Source organism: Camelus ferus, chromosome 31, assembly GCF_009834535.1.
Source record: "Camelus ferus isolate YT-003-E chromosome 31, BCGSAC_Cfer_1.0, whole genome shotgun sequence".
Classification (NCBI taxonomy): domain Eukaryota; kingdom Metazoa; phylum Chordata; class Mammalia; order Artiodactyla; family Camelidae; genus Camelus; species Camelus ferus.
In genome coordinates this window covers 7,259,987-7,280,423 of record NC_045726.1, presented here as the reverse complement: position 1 = coordinate 7,280,423, position 20,437 = coordinate 7,259,987, and the positions used below count along the sequence as shown (strand labels likewise).

The 20,437-nt window shown below is 41.6% G+C and overlaps 1 protein-coding gene across 1 annotated transcript in view; it reads left to right on the top strand.

The window, feature by feature from the left end:
- Window positions 1-10,641: 10,641 nt before the first annotated feature.
- Window positions 10,642-20,437, top strand: part of HPGD (15-hydroxyprostaglandin dehydrogenase) — a 28,746-nt gene continuing 18,950 nt past the window's right edge. Inside the window, exons 1-3 of the mRNA XM_032470803.1 lie at window positions 10,642-11,091; window positions 11,346-11,469; window positions 14,535-14,641. Coding sequence (XP_032326694.1) covers window positions 10,999-11,091; window positions 11,346-11,469; window positions 14,535-14,641 — 324 coding nt within the window. The 5' untranslated portion in view covers window positions 10,642-10,998. The remainder of the gene's footprint in view (window positions 11,092-11,345; window positions 11,470-14,534; window positions 14,642-20,437) is intronic.

Here is a 20,437-nt window from a genome sequence, read left to right as displayed (position 1 = left end):
GTGTTTACGTGGGTCTATTTCAGGGCTCTCTATTCTGTTCCATTGATCTATCGGTCTATTCTTTCACCAGTACCACACAGGGTTTCAGGAGAAAAATGTCACAGGGCAGGACGGCACAGCCAAGTCCATCCATCCAGAAGGCTCATTCCCCTAGATGTGTGTCCTGGTGGCGAAAGGCATTTTGCACCTGGTTGAGCACTTGTGAGCCTGTGGGAAAAGCTTCTGGTTCCATGCAAACCTGTACCTGCACCAGAAGGAGCACAGAGGAGAAGAGACGTGGGCGGGGAGGCTGGGATGGGTGTCCTGGGCAACACAAACCTTCTGTAGCCCAGGCCACGCCCAGCTGGAGGCAAGCCACACAGCAGCTCCAAGTGAGGGGAGAATCCACAGCAGAAACCATTGCAAGTGCAGTGAATTCAGAACGCTTTTAGCCACCAACACGAACATGTTTGGCGTCGGTGAATTCACAGTGGAGAAAAGGTCTTATGAGTGTGGGGAAGTCTTTAGCTGGGGCGACTACAAATAAAGCTGCAGATTTAAAATGTACAGTTTGATGTTTTGATATATGCTTAAACCTTTGAAAGCATAAGTTTCTTCTTGCCCTTTTGAATCCATATCCCTTGTGACATACAAAATTTTTGGTAGCAGGACACACCTGCCCTTTTGGAGTGGATGCTGTCACATTTCCAGTACAGGTGGTGAGGAATGTCCTCTGAAGCCTCAGTCCCCTGTTATCTGTCATTTCACGGCCATTCTCGCTTCATTGGTCTCCACCACATGACACGGTTATTTCACTTACGATCCCAGGCATCACGTCCCCTAACGCCTCACCTCTCCGGACTGCATTTCTAAAATGTAATTTCCTTACTAATAACCTTAGTAATGATCACACAAAATAAAAATAATTAAAATATGACCCAAAAATGGACATGATGAATGACTCAACGATTCACAGAATTAAAAAAAAACTAAAAGTGACCAGTAAACAGGTGAAAATACCCAACTGCTCTAACACTAAAGATACACAAATTCAAAAACAAACAGCTAGTAAGTTTCTTTTTTTTTTTTTTTTTTTGCCCACATTTGGCAAAGATGTACAAGTGTGACAAGATTCGGTAGTTAGTAGGGAAACGGTCACTCTGACACCGGCTGGTGGGAGGTCATGTTGGTATCACACTTTTGGGAGGTTAATCTGCTATATCCAACTCAGAAATTTTACTCTTAGGAATTTAAACCAAGGAAATAATTAGAAAAGCTTTTTTTTTTAAAGTAAAATGCAAACAATCAAAGTGCCCAACAATAAGATATTTCCTTCCATGGAATAATAATATTTGTCATGGAAAATAATGCTATAATAAGATAGCAAATGCATTTTAATTCATGTGCCAAGTTTTTACAAATCTTATGAATAACTCCACTCGACAGGGACAAAAATGATAAAATTAGTGAAAGATGTCTTTTCATTATGGATCACATTATTATGTAAATACAATAAGACCGATTTATTTATATGTTTAAATGACAACCATTTGTTTTTTATTGTTAGCAAAGTCATGCATGCGCTGGCAACATTTTGTCAATGGCAGCATAATTCAAACAATAGTCAGTTAATTATATTTTTTGTAGACCACATGAATTTAGGAGAACAGAAAGAAATTTGAAATATATTTACAAAAATATAGTCAAAAAAAGAAATTACAGATATATATGTACAACATTTACAAAACGATTATTATTAATAACAACAATAAATAATACAGTATTTGTGGCTGTGGAACCATGAGGAAGGCATTTTCTGGCATTATTCTGCAGCCCTGTTAAACTTCAAATATAATGCTTATCCTGTACTTATGTAGGAGAATGTCCTTGCTTATTGGCCCAAATTATTATGGGGTGATGGAGCAATATGTTGACAACTTACTCTCAAATGGTTCCAGGAAGAAAAAAGTTCCTTGTAGTATTTTTTTGGACATTTCTCCAAGTTTGAGATTATCCTAAAAAAAAAAGTAATTTAAAAATCTTATCAAGTGAGCTCACTCATAAATCACATGTTGAAACACTAGTGCAACTGACAGATCACACCTCTGCACATAATTGTATTTATAACTGATTGCTGTGTAGTATTTAACTTCGCATCCTGCCAGCAGGTTTTCACTTTCAAAGAATAAATCAACTCGGTGTTTCTCAGGGTCACAAACAGTTTGACCAGATGCAGATACAGCCACATACACATTATAGATTTATCCTATCTTAACGTCTTCAAAGGCAAATTAGGAATTCATTAGTTTATTGAAAAACAAAAATGGATATTTCGTTCACTAAAACTAGTTGAGGTTTGCTGTTAGAGAGCGCCACTGATCTTCACCAATATTTCAAGAGCAGACAGTATGTGGTAAGGGGGATGGACAGGTGTGGACACCTGCATCTGGGTTCCTGGCTCCGCCCTCCTCCACCTCCCATCTCCCACCTTTGATAGGATTCAGGCGGCTCTGGGAGTCCAGTCCTACGCTCACACATGCAGAGGCTCCAAACCAAGAAGGACCCCCCCCCATGACACTCAGTTCTTCCCGGTCCTACTCCCATTCTTTGTTTCCTAATTTCAAGGAACTCTAAGCCTGGCTTAGAAGGAGTATGGAGGAGGGGAAAGAAAAAAAAGAGAGGAGGGTGGAGGTGGAGGTGGGGAGGGGAGGACCTGCAGCTACCTCCCCTCGAGGAGCTCCCCCATCTCCCTGAGCCTGACCTAACGTTCAGGACCAGGAAACAGAGGATTCGATTTGCAAATATCCACAGGGCTCCTTTACCTCACTTACAGGAGGGCGGATTCTCCTGACTTCCAAGTCACAGATCCTAGAAGTTCTGAATCTGGTTTTCCGTTGGGTTTTCTAACTCTCAGAACCAAAAATAGATTCACTGATGAATGCATTTCGACCTTCATGTATAAAGGATATTAAATGGACAGCCTTAAAAGCCTTAAGAATTTACAAAACAAGGAAAATCATATATTAAGCGAGGCTCTTCAAAGCACTGCGCTAGGTGCTTCGTGGAATGGCAATTTATTCTCCACCTAACAGCCCAGGACACTTAGGGCCACAGGTGAGTAACCAGCCCAAGAGGCAGTGGGCTTCTGACAGTCGTCCTCCATCATTACAAGTACTGAAGAGCAGGCCTGTCTGACTGTGGGAAAAAAAATCTTAAATCAGCAATGATCATCAGCAACAAATGCACCTCTAGACTCTTAAATCTTCGCCCCACAGGGGACCGTGGCTGTACCTCTGAGTGTACTGAGCTCAGGTCAGTCTTGCGGGCAGTCCCCAGAATTCCTCCTGTTTGGTAAGCCCTCCAATTGGATCACGACACAGATGAATGAAGTTGTTTTCTCCCCTGTGCCGGGGAGGGTCTAAAACTTACATGGAATCCCTTAAGTGCAGAAAAAAATGCAAAAAGACTAATCTGATTACTTTTCTGTGACTGAGATGGCTAAACTGCCAAATAAAAAAGGACAAATTATTAGGTATAAAATAAGCTAGCTGCCAGGATATATTGCACAACACACAGAATATAGCCATTACTTTACAATTACAAATGGAACATAACTTTAAAATTTGGAATCACTACGTTGTACACCTGATATAATATTGCACAGTAACTATACTTTAAGAAAAAAAATAAACAGATATAAATTTTTAAAAATGAGCCAGTCCTGGAAGATTTTCTAGGACATTAGCTAAAAATGTCAGAAAGAATAAATAACCTCCCAAAGATGAAACAGCTCAGCCAAGTGCAAGAACACTTCCTTCTCCAAATTTCAAAACCAGCTATACAAGCTCTAACATCCAGCATTATACACAATGTATTTTTTCATTGTTTTGCAGAGTGTTACAAACTCAAAAACAGAAAACAATCCAATGCAAATGTCACCAGAGGTTTCATGAACACCCGCTCCCTCCGATTTTGTCCTGCCAGGTCGATTCTTGTGGTTGACGTCATGATGGAGTCTTCCCCTCCCTGTGGTCCCCACCAGAGCTGCTCAGATTCCTCTGTTCTTCCCAAATCCCCAGATTCTATAAAACCAAAGCAGGATAAATACAGTTGACCTGCTTCCCTTGCCCCTGACCTGCACACTCATTATCTATGTGGATCCAAGATAAACTTTTAACCTCCCGAATCTTAGGGCTCTCTCTGTTTTTTAAAGTCATTCTGTGATGCGCTGTTGTCTGAGTGGGAAATCTGAGCTCCATTTGACGGCTTACCAGGTTCTGAGGGTCTGGCTCTTGGCTTTTTCTCCAGCCTCATCTTCTGCCTCATCCCCCACCATCATTCCAAGCTCTAGTCTTTGTTTGAATTGTTCTTCTTTCTTCTAGTCCTCAGAACCTTCAGGGTGTGTGAACTCTGCCCCTCCCCCTCTCTCTGCACTACTCCTATATATATGTCAGGCTTCAGGAGAAATTGTACTTCCCAAGCTGACTGCCTCTCCCCACCCCACCTTGCCATGCCCAGTCCTCTGACACCTGTTCCCTACACCAGCCTGCATCCACATTATCATCAGCCTCCTCAGCCAGGTTAGGTTACAGGCTCCATGGAGGCAGATTCATTGGTCAGCCCATTGTGTGCCAGGCACTGAGCTAGGTGCTTCGTGGAATGTCAATTTATTCTCCACCTAACAGCCCAGGACACTTAGGGCCACAGGTGAGTAACCAGCCCAAGACCATACATACAACCAGCACAGAAAGGAGACCGCATGTGAACGCGCATTGTCTAACACAGCTGAGTCTGGTGGAAGGAGCGGAGGTTTGATGTGTTGCTAAACTTCTGACTCTGATCTTGGGACAGATCACTTGTCTTCCATGAGCCCTGGTTACTTCATCTGTAAAATGATGAGAGTAATATAAACTTTGCAGGATTGGAAAAAGGATTAAATGCGATAACACACAAAAGAAGGGAACATCATAGATACTCAGAAATGGTCAGTCCCTCTGCTGTAGCTGGGGAGGCAAAGCCAAGACAAGAATCCTTGACCCCGGTGTTAGCAGAAACTCCCTTATTTCAGCAGGGTTTTTTGGTTTTGATTTTTAAAAAGCCTATTGCTGTATTGATTTCTAGTGATCACTTAAAAATGTAAATAAGCTTTTATCTAGCAGGTGACTGATCTGCCTCTGTCTAAGCTAGGGCCTCGGCCTGGGTACATTTTAGCGTGTCTATGCTCAGTCCTGAGCATAGGAGGAAGGAAAATCAAGTGAAGACTAGCTTGTCCTAACAAAAGAGCCAACAAAGACGTGTGTGTATGTGAGTGTGTGTGTGAAAAAAAGTATATGTGATCAAGGAATTCTGACCTGAATTTAAGTTTACTTTTAACTTGTGTTTCTTAAAGAAATTGCTATTCGTGTTTAGAGATATGAAATAGAAGCTATAAAGAAGAACCAAGTAGAATTAGTAAACTCATTTGCTGAGATGAGAGCTGACCTAAAGGCTGTACAAAGCAGGCTAGATAATGCAGAGGAATGAATTAGTGACCTAGAAGACAGGACAACAGAAAGCACCCAATCAGAACAACTGAGAGAAAAACAAATAAAAACCAATGAAAACAATATAAGGGACCTATGGGATAATATAAAGCATGCCAATCTACGCATAATAGGGGTTCCAGAAGGGGAAGAAAGAACAAAGGGGATTGACAAGGTATTGGAAGAAATCATGACTGAAAACTTCCCAAACCTAAAGGAATCAGATATCCAAGTACAGGAGGCTCAGAGGGTCCCAAACAGGAAGAACCCAAACAGACCCACACCAAGACATATCATAATCAAGATGGCCAGAGTCAAGGATTAAGAAATGATCCTAAAAGCAGCAAGAGAAAAACAAAGAGTGAGTTACAAGGGAACCCCCATAAGGCTCTCAGCTGATTTCTCTACACAAACACTACAGGCCAGAAGGGAGTGGCAAGATATATTACAAGTCCTGAATGAAAAAAAGATGCAGCGTTGGAAACACTATCTAGTAAGGCTATCCTTTAGAATAGAAGAAGAGATAAAGAACTTCACAGACCAGCAAAAACTAAAAGAATTTAGCAACACTAAACCCATGCTGAAAGAAATATTGACAGGTCTACTCTAAATAGAAAAGAAGCAGGATGCTACAAAAATGAGAAACTCATAACTGGAAAGGAGATAACTGCCATGAATTACAAAAAGAATAAGCACAAAATTGTAAAAGAAGACATCTAAATCATTAAGAGTGGGAGAGGGAAGCAAGGAAAACAGTATGGAGATTTCTCAAAAGACTAGGAATAGACTTACCATATGACCCAGGAATCCCGCTCCTGGGCATATATCCAGAAGGAACCTACTTCAAAATGACACCTGCACCCCAATGTTCATAGCAGCACTATTTACCATAGCCAAGACATGGAAGCAGCCTAGATGTCCATCAACAGATGACTGAATAAAGAAGAGGTGGTATATTTATAAGATGAAATACTATTCAGCCTCAAAAACCGACAATATAACACCATTTGCAGCAACATGGATGCTCCTGGAGAATGTCATTCTAAGTGAAGTAAGCCAGAAAGAGAAAGAAAAATACCATATGAGATTGCTCACATGTGGAATCTAAAACAAAACAAAACAAAAAATAAAGCATAAATACAAAACAGAAACAGACTCACAGACATAGAATACAAACTTGTGGTTGCCAAGGAGGCGGAGGGTGGGAAGGGATAGACTGGGATTTCAAAATTGTAGAATAGATAAACAAGATTATAGCACAGGGAAATATACACAATATCTTATAGTAGCTCACAGAGAAAAAAATGTGACAGTGAATATATATATGTTCTTGTATAACTGAAAAATTGTGCTCTACACTGGAATTTGACACAACATTGTAAAATGATTATAAATCAATAAAAAATGTTTTAAAATGTAAAAAAAAAGAAATTGCTATTCAATCATGGCAAAAAGCACTGCTCAGCTACAATTATCTCAAAAAATAAGTTTCATTAAGGGGAAAAAAAAGAAACATCACTTGGGGGTCAGTCACACTTTGAGTCAAAGCCACTTCCTTCCATTTTCTAGGTAAGTGACCTTGGTCAAATTCCCTAACCTCCCCAAACCTGTTTTCCTCATCTGTAAATCTGACCACAATAATAACTACCTCACAGTTTGGTGGTAAATAATAAATGCAATTATATAGGTATAGTACTTAGTGATAATAGCATTTGGATAACATTTGCTGTGTGCTGGTCACTGGCCTCAGCACCTGACTTGTGTTTCTTTAACTCGGTACAGTCTGCACAACCACTTTGTCAAACAGGTATTATCATCATCCTTATTTTACTGAAGAGGAAGCTGAGATTCAGAGAAGTTAAGTCACTTGCCCAGGATCACACAGCCAGTCGGTGGTGGAGCTGGATTCCAGAGGCTGTGCTTGTAGCCATTATGGGACACCTGTCCCTGAGTAAATACCCAATTCCTGCAATTGCATTAAGGGAAAAAATAATCTCTTTTAATTTGACTGTTATTTAATTTTGTTTTTATTTTCAGAGAACTTTGTTCAACAAACTAAATAAAATATAACCTATAAATAGGGATGCTTTCACAAATTCATGTGAATAATGGTTTGTTTCAGATTTCACTTAGTCTTAGCTAAGAATTATGGTTTTAATTACACCAATTACATTGATGATCAAATTATAGAGCTAATGTAAATGAAATTAAATAATGTTATAAACATAGAAGCTGAGAAATGAATATCAAAAAGCCACAGAAGAGTAGTGGAGGATTGGTTTACTGGTAAAAAGTGTTTTTTTCGGTTTTCAAATATACTATACATAATGTCCTGCAGGTATTTTTAAGTCAACATGTACATTTAATATAAAATATGATAAAATATTCACAATATTCCTCTTCCAAAATACCAAATCAATGGATTTTTTCCAATCTAACTTTTCAGCTGTGTAAGAAGGGAATGACAGGATATGGGAGTTCTCACCAGCTGGGTCAAATGTTCCATCTTCTCATGAACACACCTCTCATACATCTGTCCATTACTTCATTCAATTTGTCTTAAGCACACACTTTAGGTGGCCCTGCACTGGATGCTAAGGACACAGCTCTCTTTGAAGACACTCAGAAATAGGGTAGTCATGGTGATGAAAGCCGTGTTTCCACTGCAGAGGTCTCCAGCCCAGTAGGAAGACAGGTGAAGGAAGCGGCTGGAGAGCCGCACTCAGGTGAGCAGATCTCGTATGACAAGGCCTGAGCTTGGACAGCAGGCGGGTTCTGACTGACGCAGCTTCCCAGACCGTGCAGCGGGGGTGCAAGAAGGAAACTGGGCCTGGAACGCCTCCCACTGCCTCAAGGGATTTAACCACACAAATGTCTAAACATGATCAGATCTGTGTTTTGGAACTTTTCCTGGGAGGAGTGTAGAAACTGAATTGGATTTCAGAAATTTGCTGGCAAAGAAATCATTCGGGAGTCTAACTGCTGTCATTGTCACAGGAGAAAGGACAAGGGTCTGAACAAAGGCAGTGGCCGTGGAAACCGAGAGGAAGGAAAGGGGGTTGGGGGTGCCAGCTGTGCCCTAGGTCCCTGTCCTTCCTTTGTGCTGAGAAAACTGTTTCTCACCTGTTGCTCCATTTCGTGTGTATTATTTACTAATAATCCAGAAGTAATTAGTTAGAACTAATATTGCTGTTACTTTGCGGCAGGCACTGTCACAGTGCTTCATTGGCAAAACCTAATTCCACTGTCACCAAAGTCTTAGAGGAACTGCTACTTATGAGTAAGGAATCTGAGGCACAGCATCAAAGCAACTGGCCAAAGGTCACGCAGATAGATGGTCAGAGCAGAGACAAGTTCCAAACCAGTTTTGTCTGAATCCAAAGCCAATGCCCTTACCTCTCAGCCACCCACCCCCTTACTGCGTCCTGTGCTCCTGCTCTCACTCTCGCTGCCCCGCAGCCTTTTAGCCTGAATCAGCCCCCTACCCTTTCTTAAAAGAAAAACTAATTTGCTTGCTAATCTTTTCAACTTTCCAAGTCACGGTGGTCTCGAAACCCATCTTGGCTCCCCAGACGTTCTTAAGTTTCAGCCATTTGAGGAAGAAAAATACCATATAATATCACTTATACGTGGAATCTGAGAAAAAGATAAATGAACTTATTTACAAAACAGAAACAGACTCACAGACATAGAAAACAACCTTATGGTGTCGGGGGGGAAGGGGGGGAAGGGATAAATCCGGAGTTTGAGATGTGCAGATACAAACTACTATATATAAAATAAACAAGTTTCTTCTGTACAGCACAGGGAACTATATTCAGTATCTTGTAGTAAGCTACGATGAAAAAGAATATGAAAACGAACATATGTATGTATATGTATAACTGAACTAGGATGCTGTGCACCAGAAATTGACACATTGTAAACTGACTATACTTCAATGAAATAAAATAAAATAAAAAAGTTTATGTGGAGACGCAAAAAAAAAAAAAAATTCAGCTGTTTGGTTTCTGTGCCTTTTAAATTGACTGACACTGACTATTGTCCTGACAATTTCTTCATCCTTCTCCCCGGCTTTTCAGCGCGCTTTGCAGTATTAACTACTCCTTTATTCTTCAATCTCTTTCTCCCCACATGTGCTTCAACCCTTTGATCTCCCAACATCTTCCTGGGTCTTATGTTAGCTCTTTCCTGTTAAAGAAAAAAACGGTTCCTTTTCTTCTATGTTCTGGGCACTCCCCCCCCCCCACCAAGGTGTTGGGTTTTCCTTTTTGTTGTAGTGGTTTTTTTAGTCCTCTGCTGTTCTCTTTCAAGACTTGGGCTTCAGTGGTTTACTGACAACATCTGTCTCACACAGCCTCCCCCAACGTGCCTTCCCTGCTAAGCCAGTCACCTGGCTGCTGCCTCCTGTGAGCAGCAAAGGATACCGAGGAGTCATTCTGCTGTGTGAGCTTTTTGCCTGACCTCTCCCCCACCTCCCGCAAGATTTGTTTATGAAAATAAATGCCAAACAGGTATTAAACTTACAGGGTTAAAACTGAAGCCTGCGGGTGATAACATGAGAGAGAGACAGACAGACAGGCTAGCTCAGCTGAGTGCCTCTCCGTGCACAGCTCAAGCTCAAGTTCCTGGAGGACCCGGAACCTCTGTCCCACGCTTAACTCAGAGCCTCCAGAGCAAGAATGACTCAACCAGCAAGCATTCCATTGAGCCAGGCTGACAGCGACTCTGGAAGCCCTGCGCAGTCAGTGATGACAGTTCCTGCGGGGTCCTCTCAAGATGACCCAGAATTGACACTGATCTGAAACATAAGTGCCAACAAGAGTCTCGAAGTTCCAGCCTTGAAATGAGAGGCTTGGGGTTTGGGGGGGGGGGGGCTTCTGTTCACAGCACATTGCGCGTCTCATCTCGCATATCTGTACAGGTTTGTCCCAAACACAACCAAGTGAAAAACAACGGTGTCAGTTACCTCTGCTCCCTCCGTCCCCGCCCCGACGGCCAGGGGATGGGAGCCCAGACAATAACTTAGACAAAAGAACAAGATCCCCAAAATTGTGCTTTACTGTTTGCTTGTTTCTGTTTTCGAGGGAGGGGGGCGGGGAGGGAGGTGGGGGCGGGGAGGCCCCGCGCGCAGGGGGAGGAACCCGCGTTTGCAGACCTCTCCTCTGCCCTCCTTTTCTAGGGTGGTCCCCGGCGCGGCAGGGAGCTCGTGCCCGGGAGCGGCTTTCCGCGCCGCCGCCAGGCAGGCGGCCGCCGCCGAGGGGAGGCTGCGAGCGGGGCCCGGCGGCGAGGCAGGAAGGCAGGAGCGCGGCGCCGGGCGCCTCTGCAGCGCTCGGGGCCAGGTGACCCAGCCCGGGTGCCCGGCGCGGGCTTGACGGCCTCCTCCCCGCCCACTGGCCGGGGAGCGCGGCCGGGCGGCTCGCGCGCGCGCGCAGGGTCCTTAAAAGCCGCGGCCGCGCGGAGACGCCGAGCTCGCCCACCGCGCTCAGGCGGCGACATGCACGTGAACGGCAAAGTGGCGCTGGTGACCGGCGCGGCGCAGGGCATCGGCCGGGCCTCGGTGGAGGCGCTGCTGCTCAAGGGCGCCAAGGTGAGCGCGGCGAGGCGCGCGCCCCGACCCTCGCCGGGCCCCCGGGGGGAGGGAGGGGGCACCGGGGCTGCGCCCCCCACCCCGAAGTCGCCCGGGCTGGCGCGCCGCAGCCGGCCTCGAGCGCGCTGGGCGACGCCCGAGCTGTCACTGCCCGACTGCAGGTCCAACAAGAGGAGCGTCCCCTGGTCTTTTTACGGCTGGTCTGTCTGTGTCACGACCGCGCAGGACCTGGGCTCCTCTCCTCTGGCCTGCAGGTAGCGCTTGTCGATTGGAACCCTGAAGCAGGTGCGAAGTGTAAGGCCGCCCTGGATGAGAAGTTTGAACCTCAGAAGACTCTCTTCATCCAGTGCGATGTGGCCGACCAGGAGCAGCTGAGAGGTAAGAGAAGGGGAATCAATCCATCAACACGGAACGCGCCTTGAACAAGCAGCAACCTGAAGGCGGCCCGGGCCAGGGAGCCAGCCTCCAGCCTCGGGAAGGGCGGGCCGGTACCCCCTGAGGAGCATCTACCTCCGAGCTCGCTCCAAGAGATAGCTGGGACTGTTAAGTTCTCTCTGACATCCCACTAGCCATAAAAACAAACAAAACAAAACAAAACAAAACAAAAAACCCCAAGGGGATAGGAAGCCAAGACTGCTTGAGAAATCCTTTTATTTCAGTCATTTGGCAGCACATAATGTAATCAAAATTCCTCGGTGTATTCCAAGACAGCGCTGCTGCAGTAATTATTAAATGATGGGACTTGCAGATGGAACTTGGAAAGGTAAGGGAGGCTAGGCGTGTACGCAGACAACGCCTCCCCAGAAAGCTGGGGGACGCGGCGTCCGGGGACAGTCAAGGGTGGCAGTGTTTCCCTTCGGAACAGACCAGAATGCAAGGTCAACGCAGGCGTGCTGGATGCTTTTAACCAGATGTTCTCTCTGGTTTTTCCCCTGTGAAATGGTACTTTAAAAACAATAATAGCGCTACTGCAGGGTTGGAATTTCGGGAGAAAAGTTTCTACCAGCCTTTCCTAATGCTTTCCTGTTTCCGTCCACTCCCTTAAAATAGACCCATGCAGTGGGGAAGCCTGGGGTGGGGGGGGGTTGTGTGTGCAGTACTGGGGTGCACGGCGAACAGAGCTGTATGAAAACTTACATATTTTTCTGGGGGGGAAATAGGAAAATAAAATACTTGTATTTCATACAGTTTTGCTGAAAGTAAATTGTTAGGCACGTCTTTAATCAAGGGACCAAAAAGCTTTCATAAAAGTCACTCTAAGTAACTTCTGTTCTCAACACGGACGTGTGGATTTCTTGGAAAACGCTGGGCTCGTCTGTAAGAGAGGGAAGAGACGGAGTGATGTGTTAGAAAGGAACACATCACCGTTATGGGACATTGTTTTAAGGGAAATTGTGTCATGAACATCTGAAAACCTTACAAAGACAGATAACATGGATTACAAGACTGTGTGGAAGAGATCCGTAGACACAAGGGCCATGGAATGGCTCTGGCTGGAGGATAAAGTTTTGCTGACTGTGCAAGTCATGTCAAATCCTGACAGTCATGCTGATGGAGTAGGGAACGGTATAGATCATCTGAAAGCTATTTCTGTCTGAATTTATGTAGCTTCACGTGTGACATTTAACCTTAATTGTTTTGCTTCTCAGTATTTAAAATTAGTACCTTGGCTGTAAACACATTCCTTATGGATAAGTGATTGTGGAGGAGGAAACCAGACACATAATGAGTGACCAGGGGAAGGCATGTTGGTCACGAGAAATCCGCATGTTGTCTGGATGTCAGCTTTTTCTGCATGTAAGGGAAACATGGCTTTGGCTCTTCCAATTTCAGGATTTAAGGCTGCCCGCAACTTTTGAAACTGTTTAGACATGGGGTCGAGAAAGACTGCCTTGAAATCTTAAAATAGACAGAGGTGGAAATGTTCTTGGAGACGATTTACAAATGGAAAAAAATGCAACTCAAAGAGTTTAGGCAGATTATAAAGAGTACCACAGCATATAAATGTTCGCAAGAGCGCGATTTGAAGTTGCTTGAGCCCAAAATTCAGTGGTGTGTCATAAAGAAAACTGCGGTGTAGAATTCAGTGTGCTGTACATCGGTAAGGGCAGGGTAAGGAATGCAGTGCAGACCAGAATGAGGGGAAAAAGTAACAGCCATTAGACATGCGTATTTACCAAGCTAATCGCATATAAGGTGCATATGGGGTTCTGACCAGTAGAAAATACCCAGGATGGAATGGAAAAAAAAATATATATATATTTCTTGTTTCCTCCTGGAGGATCTTTCCGGGAATCAATGTGAGACCTTAAGATGCATTTAAAAAATTCTTTGAAAAAGTCAGCAGTTTTTATTTTGTTGTTTTCCATTTCGATACACTAGAAGGTACTGTAAAGGGTACACATTAGAACATCCTGGCAATATTTTAGGCAATTAACTTGCATGGTGATTTAGTCATTTGGCAACTGATTAGCCCATGCCCTCCTCAGTGTGTCTGGTGGTAGTTAATCATTTTTCCATCAAAATAAAGTTTGTGTGGGTTTGCATTTTCAAAGAGCACCTCTGTTGGACCCAAGACCTGAGAACACATTTCTACCCTTCGGAAGAACAACCACCATCACTATTTATAGTTTCAAGTCACAGAAGTAGAACCAGTGGTCAAAGGCCTGGAAGCAACAGGATTATGTAAAAGGCTACTTTGAGAAACAGTGTTTCTCAATCCAAAACCTAATTTTAAGTGATCAAGGAGGGTTTGCAGGGACAGGATGAGTGCTTGGACTATGTAATGAGGGACCTTCAGACCACGAGATCTATGCGGACTTTACCTTGGTTGCACTTAGTTTTTATACCAACTAATAATACAAAGTAGTAAAAATAGGAAAAGAAGTGGCAAACAGCAAAGTTAAGGTAATCAGATAAAACCAACTGAATGGAGTAGACCTGTACCTAGTAGGATATCAACATGCACTGAAATGGTCATAATGGATCTGAATACACAAGTGTTTAATGTGCCACTTTATGAAGATAATATGGCTTATTTAAAAAAAAAAAAAGCGTGTTTGTCATAGGCTAACTTTGTCAGTAACTTCTTAGGGACAGAGATGCCCAAACTGGCTTCCAAGAGTTCTTAGCACAGGTTGCTCAGTTCTCTAAGATTTACTCCCTGAAGTTACTGTTTATAGAACTTTAGTGTGCATTCAAACCATCTATGGGTCTTATTAAAGTTAAGATTCTGATTGCGTGGGTCTGTGGTGGCCACAGTTTCTGCGTTTCTAACGGGCTCCCAGGTAGTGCTAATTGTTACAGCTGTCTCTCCCCACATTTGTCTGAGTGTAACTTTCACAGGGAAGGTGGATAAATTAAAAACTCATTTCAGGGCATCGGCTGTGATAAATGTGTCTATGGAAAGTCAGAACGTGTCTATAATGTCTTTTGTCTTTTAGATACTTTCAGGAAAGTTGTAGACCACTTTGGAAAGCTGGACATTTTGGTCAATAATGCTGGAGTGAATAATGAGAAAAACTGGGAAAAAACACTGCAGATTAATTTGGTAAGCTCTCATCGCTGTGTTCATTTTCTGCAATTGTTTAATAACATGATGCTTTAAAAGGAAAAAAGGGGTTTTCTCACGGAAACAATACAATGACCTACAGTATAGAAAAAGGGAAGTTACAAAAAGCTAGGAAAAAAGCATTTCCTTTTACAAGTAGGAAGGCATTTGAGGCTTTTAATTATGAAAATAAATTTGTCTTAAAATATTAAGAGGAAGTATAAAAAAAGCCATAGTTTATTGTGTAACTTAGGAGTTGCCAAACTATGGCTCCCAGGCCAAACTAGCCTGCCACCTGGTTTTGTGTGACCTGCAAGCTAAAAGTGGGCTTTACATGGTTTAATAGTTGAAAAAATGGTGGGGAAAAAAGAAGAAGAAGAAGAAAAAGATGCAGTATATGAATATATAAAATGCAAATTTCAGTGTCCATAAAGTTTTATTGGAACACGGCCACAGTCATTTGTTTACATGCTGTTTTGGGCTACTTTCAAGCTATAAAGGTAGACAGAGTTGAGTAGGGTGGTAGAGACCCTGTGATGTGCAGTGGCTAAAATGTTTACCATCTGGCCCTTTCTAGAAAAAATGTGCCAGCGCCTGGCTGAACTTATTTAAAAAATAAATCTTAATTTAATTCCAGGGCTATAATAGGAAACAAGGCCAACGTGACTGTTGGACTTTGTAATTCTTAAGATTTTTATCCTGAACATCAGTGTGCATACGCATGGGTATCTGTAATTTCCACACTGGTGATTATTTAGCTCTTATTTGAATGATAAACGTGTAGGATTAGGAAAGAAAATTTGTTTTTTTCTATTGTTTTACAAGTTGGCCGGTTATCCCATTTTATAAACACACTTAATGTAAGATACTGGGGTTTAGTAGAACTCGAACCTTAGCTAAAGCCGGATGTCATAGCTGGACTGGGCATGTGGTCACCCTCCCTTTGGGCAGGTCATTCTTACTAATCTTGCAAAGCAGTCATGTGTAAGTGCAGAGGGGTCGCCAAGTGTGTATAAACAGGAGGGGAGTGGCCGCTGCTCTGTGATATCCTGGGAGATGGTCAACTCCTTCAAAACAGGAACCATATTACATTCTTTCTTCTTTGTTCTTCTCTCAGTAGTCAACACCATGTCTTAAAGATAGGGCTCAGTCAATAAAGGTTTGACTTGAATTGACATTCTCAAGAGTGATGAATTAACTGTAATAACTTGATGGGAGTAATGAGAATCACCAGTAATTCACAAAAAAGCTGATAAAGTCCCTCCCTAGACTTGACAGATTCCTAAAATTCTCTATCCCAGAATAATAAAGTACAAACACTTTCCTTCCAGATCTTTCTAAAATTTGTCTCAAGTGCTCCTGAATATCTTTATACTTCAGAATAACTTTAAAACCTTTCTGTCGGGTGTCCGTCGGAATCGTTCCAGGATGTGTGTGTGTGTGTGTGTGTGTGTGTGTGTGTGTGTGTGTGTGTTTTTAGAGACCTGATTTGCTTCTACTTTAGGCTGGTAGTGTAGTAACATAAAATGAAACATCTTCCTACTGTGAACCATCCTTACATCTCTTGGCTAAACCTTACTTTATCATGGTATGTCAATGTCTAAGACACCACTGAATTTGTTTAGTTAATACCCCATTTGAGTTTATATTTGTATCTCTGCTTATACGTGATAACAGCTTATAATTTTCTTTTCGTAAAATATTTTTATCTGGTTTGGATGTCACATTCCTGCACCTGCTTTCATCTCCTTGATCGGTCAGTTCCCAAGTAGACTGAAGTCCAAGCTCAAATGCCAAATGCCAGTTTGCCTACCTCTTTCAGTAATTCTGCCAGTTTCAACTCTATATTCTAAACCTATAATATTCAGAGCACAAATTGCTAGTGATTATTATTGATCTTTGATTTTTTTTTTAAAGTTGTAGCCCCATTTGCAACCTGTGACTTTTGATTCATTTTCTTGTTTCTAGGCATAAAATTGGTTCCTTGTGGTTTTTTTTGACTCATGTGTACCTAGCCATATCTTTTTCTGTTTCTTTATTTTGAAACTGTAAGTAACCTTTTATGTTGATTTTGCTTCTTACTGACATAATAATGTGAGATCTTATTTTTCAAGTCACATCTGCAAATACCTGCTTTTTTAAATTCGTGAATTTAAGCCACTCATATTTATTTTTCCTCTTCTATGAATGAGGATTTATTTTTTCCACTTTAGTTCACACTTTATATTTACTGAGTTTTCTTTTTGTTTACTTTCTTTTTCCATCCTTGTTTTCAATTCCATTGGATAGCTTTAATTTTTCTTCACTTAGTAAAGAAATCGTACATTTTGTATTAATCTTTGGTAGTTATCCCTGACTCATTATGAACCTCACTTCATTATGCCCTGTGGTTGTGAAACTCAAATTTTTTTTCCTCTGACTATGCAACCAAATGGAAACTGCGGGAATTTTTAAGAATATATTTTGTAAACTTAACGCCACTCTCCAAATGACATATTGTGACAAGATTTTTTTTGAATTGAGATATGAGTGAAAAAGCATGAATTACACAGTAGCTCTCTCTCTTGACCTTCACTACTGTTCTTAGGTTCATCAGTCAAGCTACAGATACTTCATAGATAAAAGACACCAGAGTACAGAGTTCCTATATTCAGTGCATTCGTAGTGGGCGCCTACTGTGTCTTTTCTCTGAGAAATCAGCTGCCAGAAAACATGTGCAATGATCAGAGTTAATATAAAGAAACATGAAAATGGTGAAGAGATTATCACAAAGGTAGTAGGTTTGAATGATCTGTCTTCATCCAGCTGAGAGGGCACGTTTGCTTTAATGTAACAAATATAGGTAAATAAACGCCTGCTCCAAGCTGGAAAGTTCCTGCACTGTCTGCAGATAGAAAATTCTGGAAGACGGAGTTTTTATTTGCCCCCTTTGGTTACAGCTCACTCTCCTGGATTTTTCCTCATTGAAACTTAGCTGACCTTGATTTTGAACTCTGCTGCTGTAGGCCACTCCTTAGGTTGACTCCAGGGACTGATGACATTTATTTAATATTAAATAAAGAAAACAAGGTATAACCTTTGTTACCCATAATATAACTTAAAACCAAGTTCCCTCCCCTCCTACCTACAACACCCACTGCAAGAGTAGATTAGCGTCTGACCAATCACTGTCCTTCTAAGTTGATTATCTCTGTTGGTATAACGCAAATATTTGTGTGTGGTTTGTATAATAATTTTTTTCCTCCTCTGCTCTGGATGTAATTTGCCTCCTTGTGCAACTCCATGGCTGCTCTTTTGCATGTTTCCCGATGTTCTTGTCCATGTCAGAGAGTAACCGCTTGGTTCAAAGGCCTCACCACGTGTCGGTCCCTCTTCTGAAGTCTCATATGGCATATACATGCCAACCTTAGAGGGCTTACCGGTTTTTTAATTTTATTAGAATTATTTCTATGCATGTGTAGTCTATGCTCATATACTGTAAGTTCTTCCAAGGCAGAAGATTCTTGTTTTGAATACATAGTAGATGTTCAATTAAAACAAATTAGACAGAGAAGCTACTATTCAGTGATGGCCTACTTGGATGTTCACTTCTGTGTTTTAGTCCAATATTTGGATGTTTTCCTAATAGATCAGTGCTGAAAACGTTGTCATCTGTCCTTCCACTTTATCTCCCTGCCAAATTTGCCCCCCGCCCCGATTCTCCAGACAGCAGATGTCACCACTTCTCCCACATAAGAGATACATCAAGCCTCTTCCCAGTCTTTTGTTTCCATGAGACTACTCTGCACTTCCTCCTTGGTCTGAAACCAGCCACAGAAATTTATAGCTACTCAGGCTCACAAGGAATGTGCAGGGAAGAACCAGTTTTTGCAAACTATCAAAGGTTAGTCTGTCAGTTGGGCGGAGGTAGACTTCAATTTGAATGTTGATAAGGCCATTTGGTAATGTATTTCTTTTATTTCTTAATAAACCTAAATAATGCATTCCCACTCACGTTGGACTTATAACCTGATTTGGACATTGGACTCACTTATATTCACCACCTTAGAATCTTCAAACAAACAAACATACAAAATAGATGGACTCACTTATATTCACCACCTTAGAATCTTCAAACAAACAAACATACAAAATAGATGGCTGTTGCTGGCGATTTTTTAAGAATATTTGTTTCAGACCTGAATTGAAAATCCATGAACTTTTACTTCAGTTCTCTGATCTTGAACTTCCCAGTTTGCAAAAGGACATGGATAATCCCCTTCCCTCTGAGGATGGTTAAGCTTCAATAAACCATCATCTGTATGAAGCCTGCAGCATCTGTATGAAGGGTTATGGCATAGTGTTCACGCCGTAAGCCGCGTTTCTTATCCAGAGACTAAAACCCTACGTTTTCTTCATTCTCACTCTCTTTTCTACAAGAGGTGGCTTCTCTGCTCTCCTCTACCTTCGAAGAGTTGAGGATATGGGTAGAAACACTTGTCACGTGTACATCTTTTCCTTGTCTCCCAAAGGTGTTGATGACAACTTAGAGTAGCCACTACTTTCTATTATTCCCGCGCTATCATATCCAAAGATGCTATCATATCTAAAGACCTCACTGAACGATGAGAGGCAGGCAGAGCTTGCTAAATTACGAGTGGCTTCTGCAACGGGGAAGACAAGCCTATTTAACCCCTTAACAAGCGAAAATGTAAAAAGATCGAACATGGGAAAGTAAAAGATGGAAAAAAGGGTTCAGGAAAAAATGGTCATTTATATTAGTATTCCTTGAGAACTGGGCTGGAGAGAAAACAAGAAACCTGAAGGCAGTTTCATGATTTAGATAACAGATTTTTTAACAAAGTAAAAAAAAAAAATTACAGCGTAATGCAAAAATCATCAGTAAGCTAAAAGAAACTCCAGAGTGGAGGGAGATGAGATGAAGGAAATGACAGATAGGAAATTTCAGTAGTGCACACACACACACACACGTGTTATATACACACGTAACATGTACATGTAATAGAAACATATATACATTTTGCTGTGTGTATAATGGGAAGACTTGGAGTTAAACCAGTCTATTCATCTTTATTACTCAAGAAGTATTTCCAGGGTAGAGGAATTTATGAGAGTGGTTTTAAGTTATAGAATGCTTTAACTCATAAAAGAAGTATTTTAAGACGTGGAATATGGCACAATTACAATTTTAGTATTACATATAAAAACTGCCTCTTCGTGACCAAAAATACTGAATTAGCACGTGTTAATTAGACCATTTTGGCAATAATTGAATTTTTATTTATTCTCACTCTGAAATTAGACATTAGATTTTCTTTTTTTCTTTTTGTTTGAAAGTCAAATACAAAATTTTGACTACCTTTACAAAATGGAATAAAATATTGCAGATTCCAGATTTTTTGTGTTTGTAGGGAGAACATATCTGTAAATTGTCATTTTCTTTTTTTTCCCTAGACACTTGATATTACAAGGGCCCCATTTAAAAAATGTATAAACATTGCCAAAAGACAACAAATATGTTTAGGAGGCATTTTTATTCTGTGGGTTTGTAACAACCCCATTAATATATGACCTGGGATACGGAAGAGATTGTTATGGTGAAGAAAAAGATGTGCAAATGTCATATATGTGCAGCCAAAGCCTTAGGGCTTGTCTTACAGATTTATCCTAAGAACCCTTTCGCCTGAAAAGTTTCTCAGTTCTTAATCTAATAATGGATGGCAAGGTAATCCTTTGTCTTCCTCCACCAAAGACCAGGAAATAAATCTGGCATTAAAAAAAAAAATTAAAAACAAA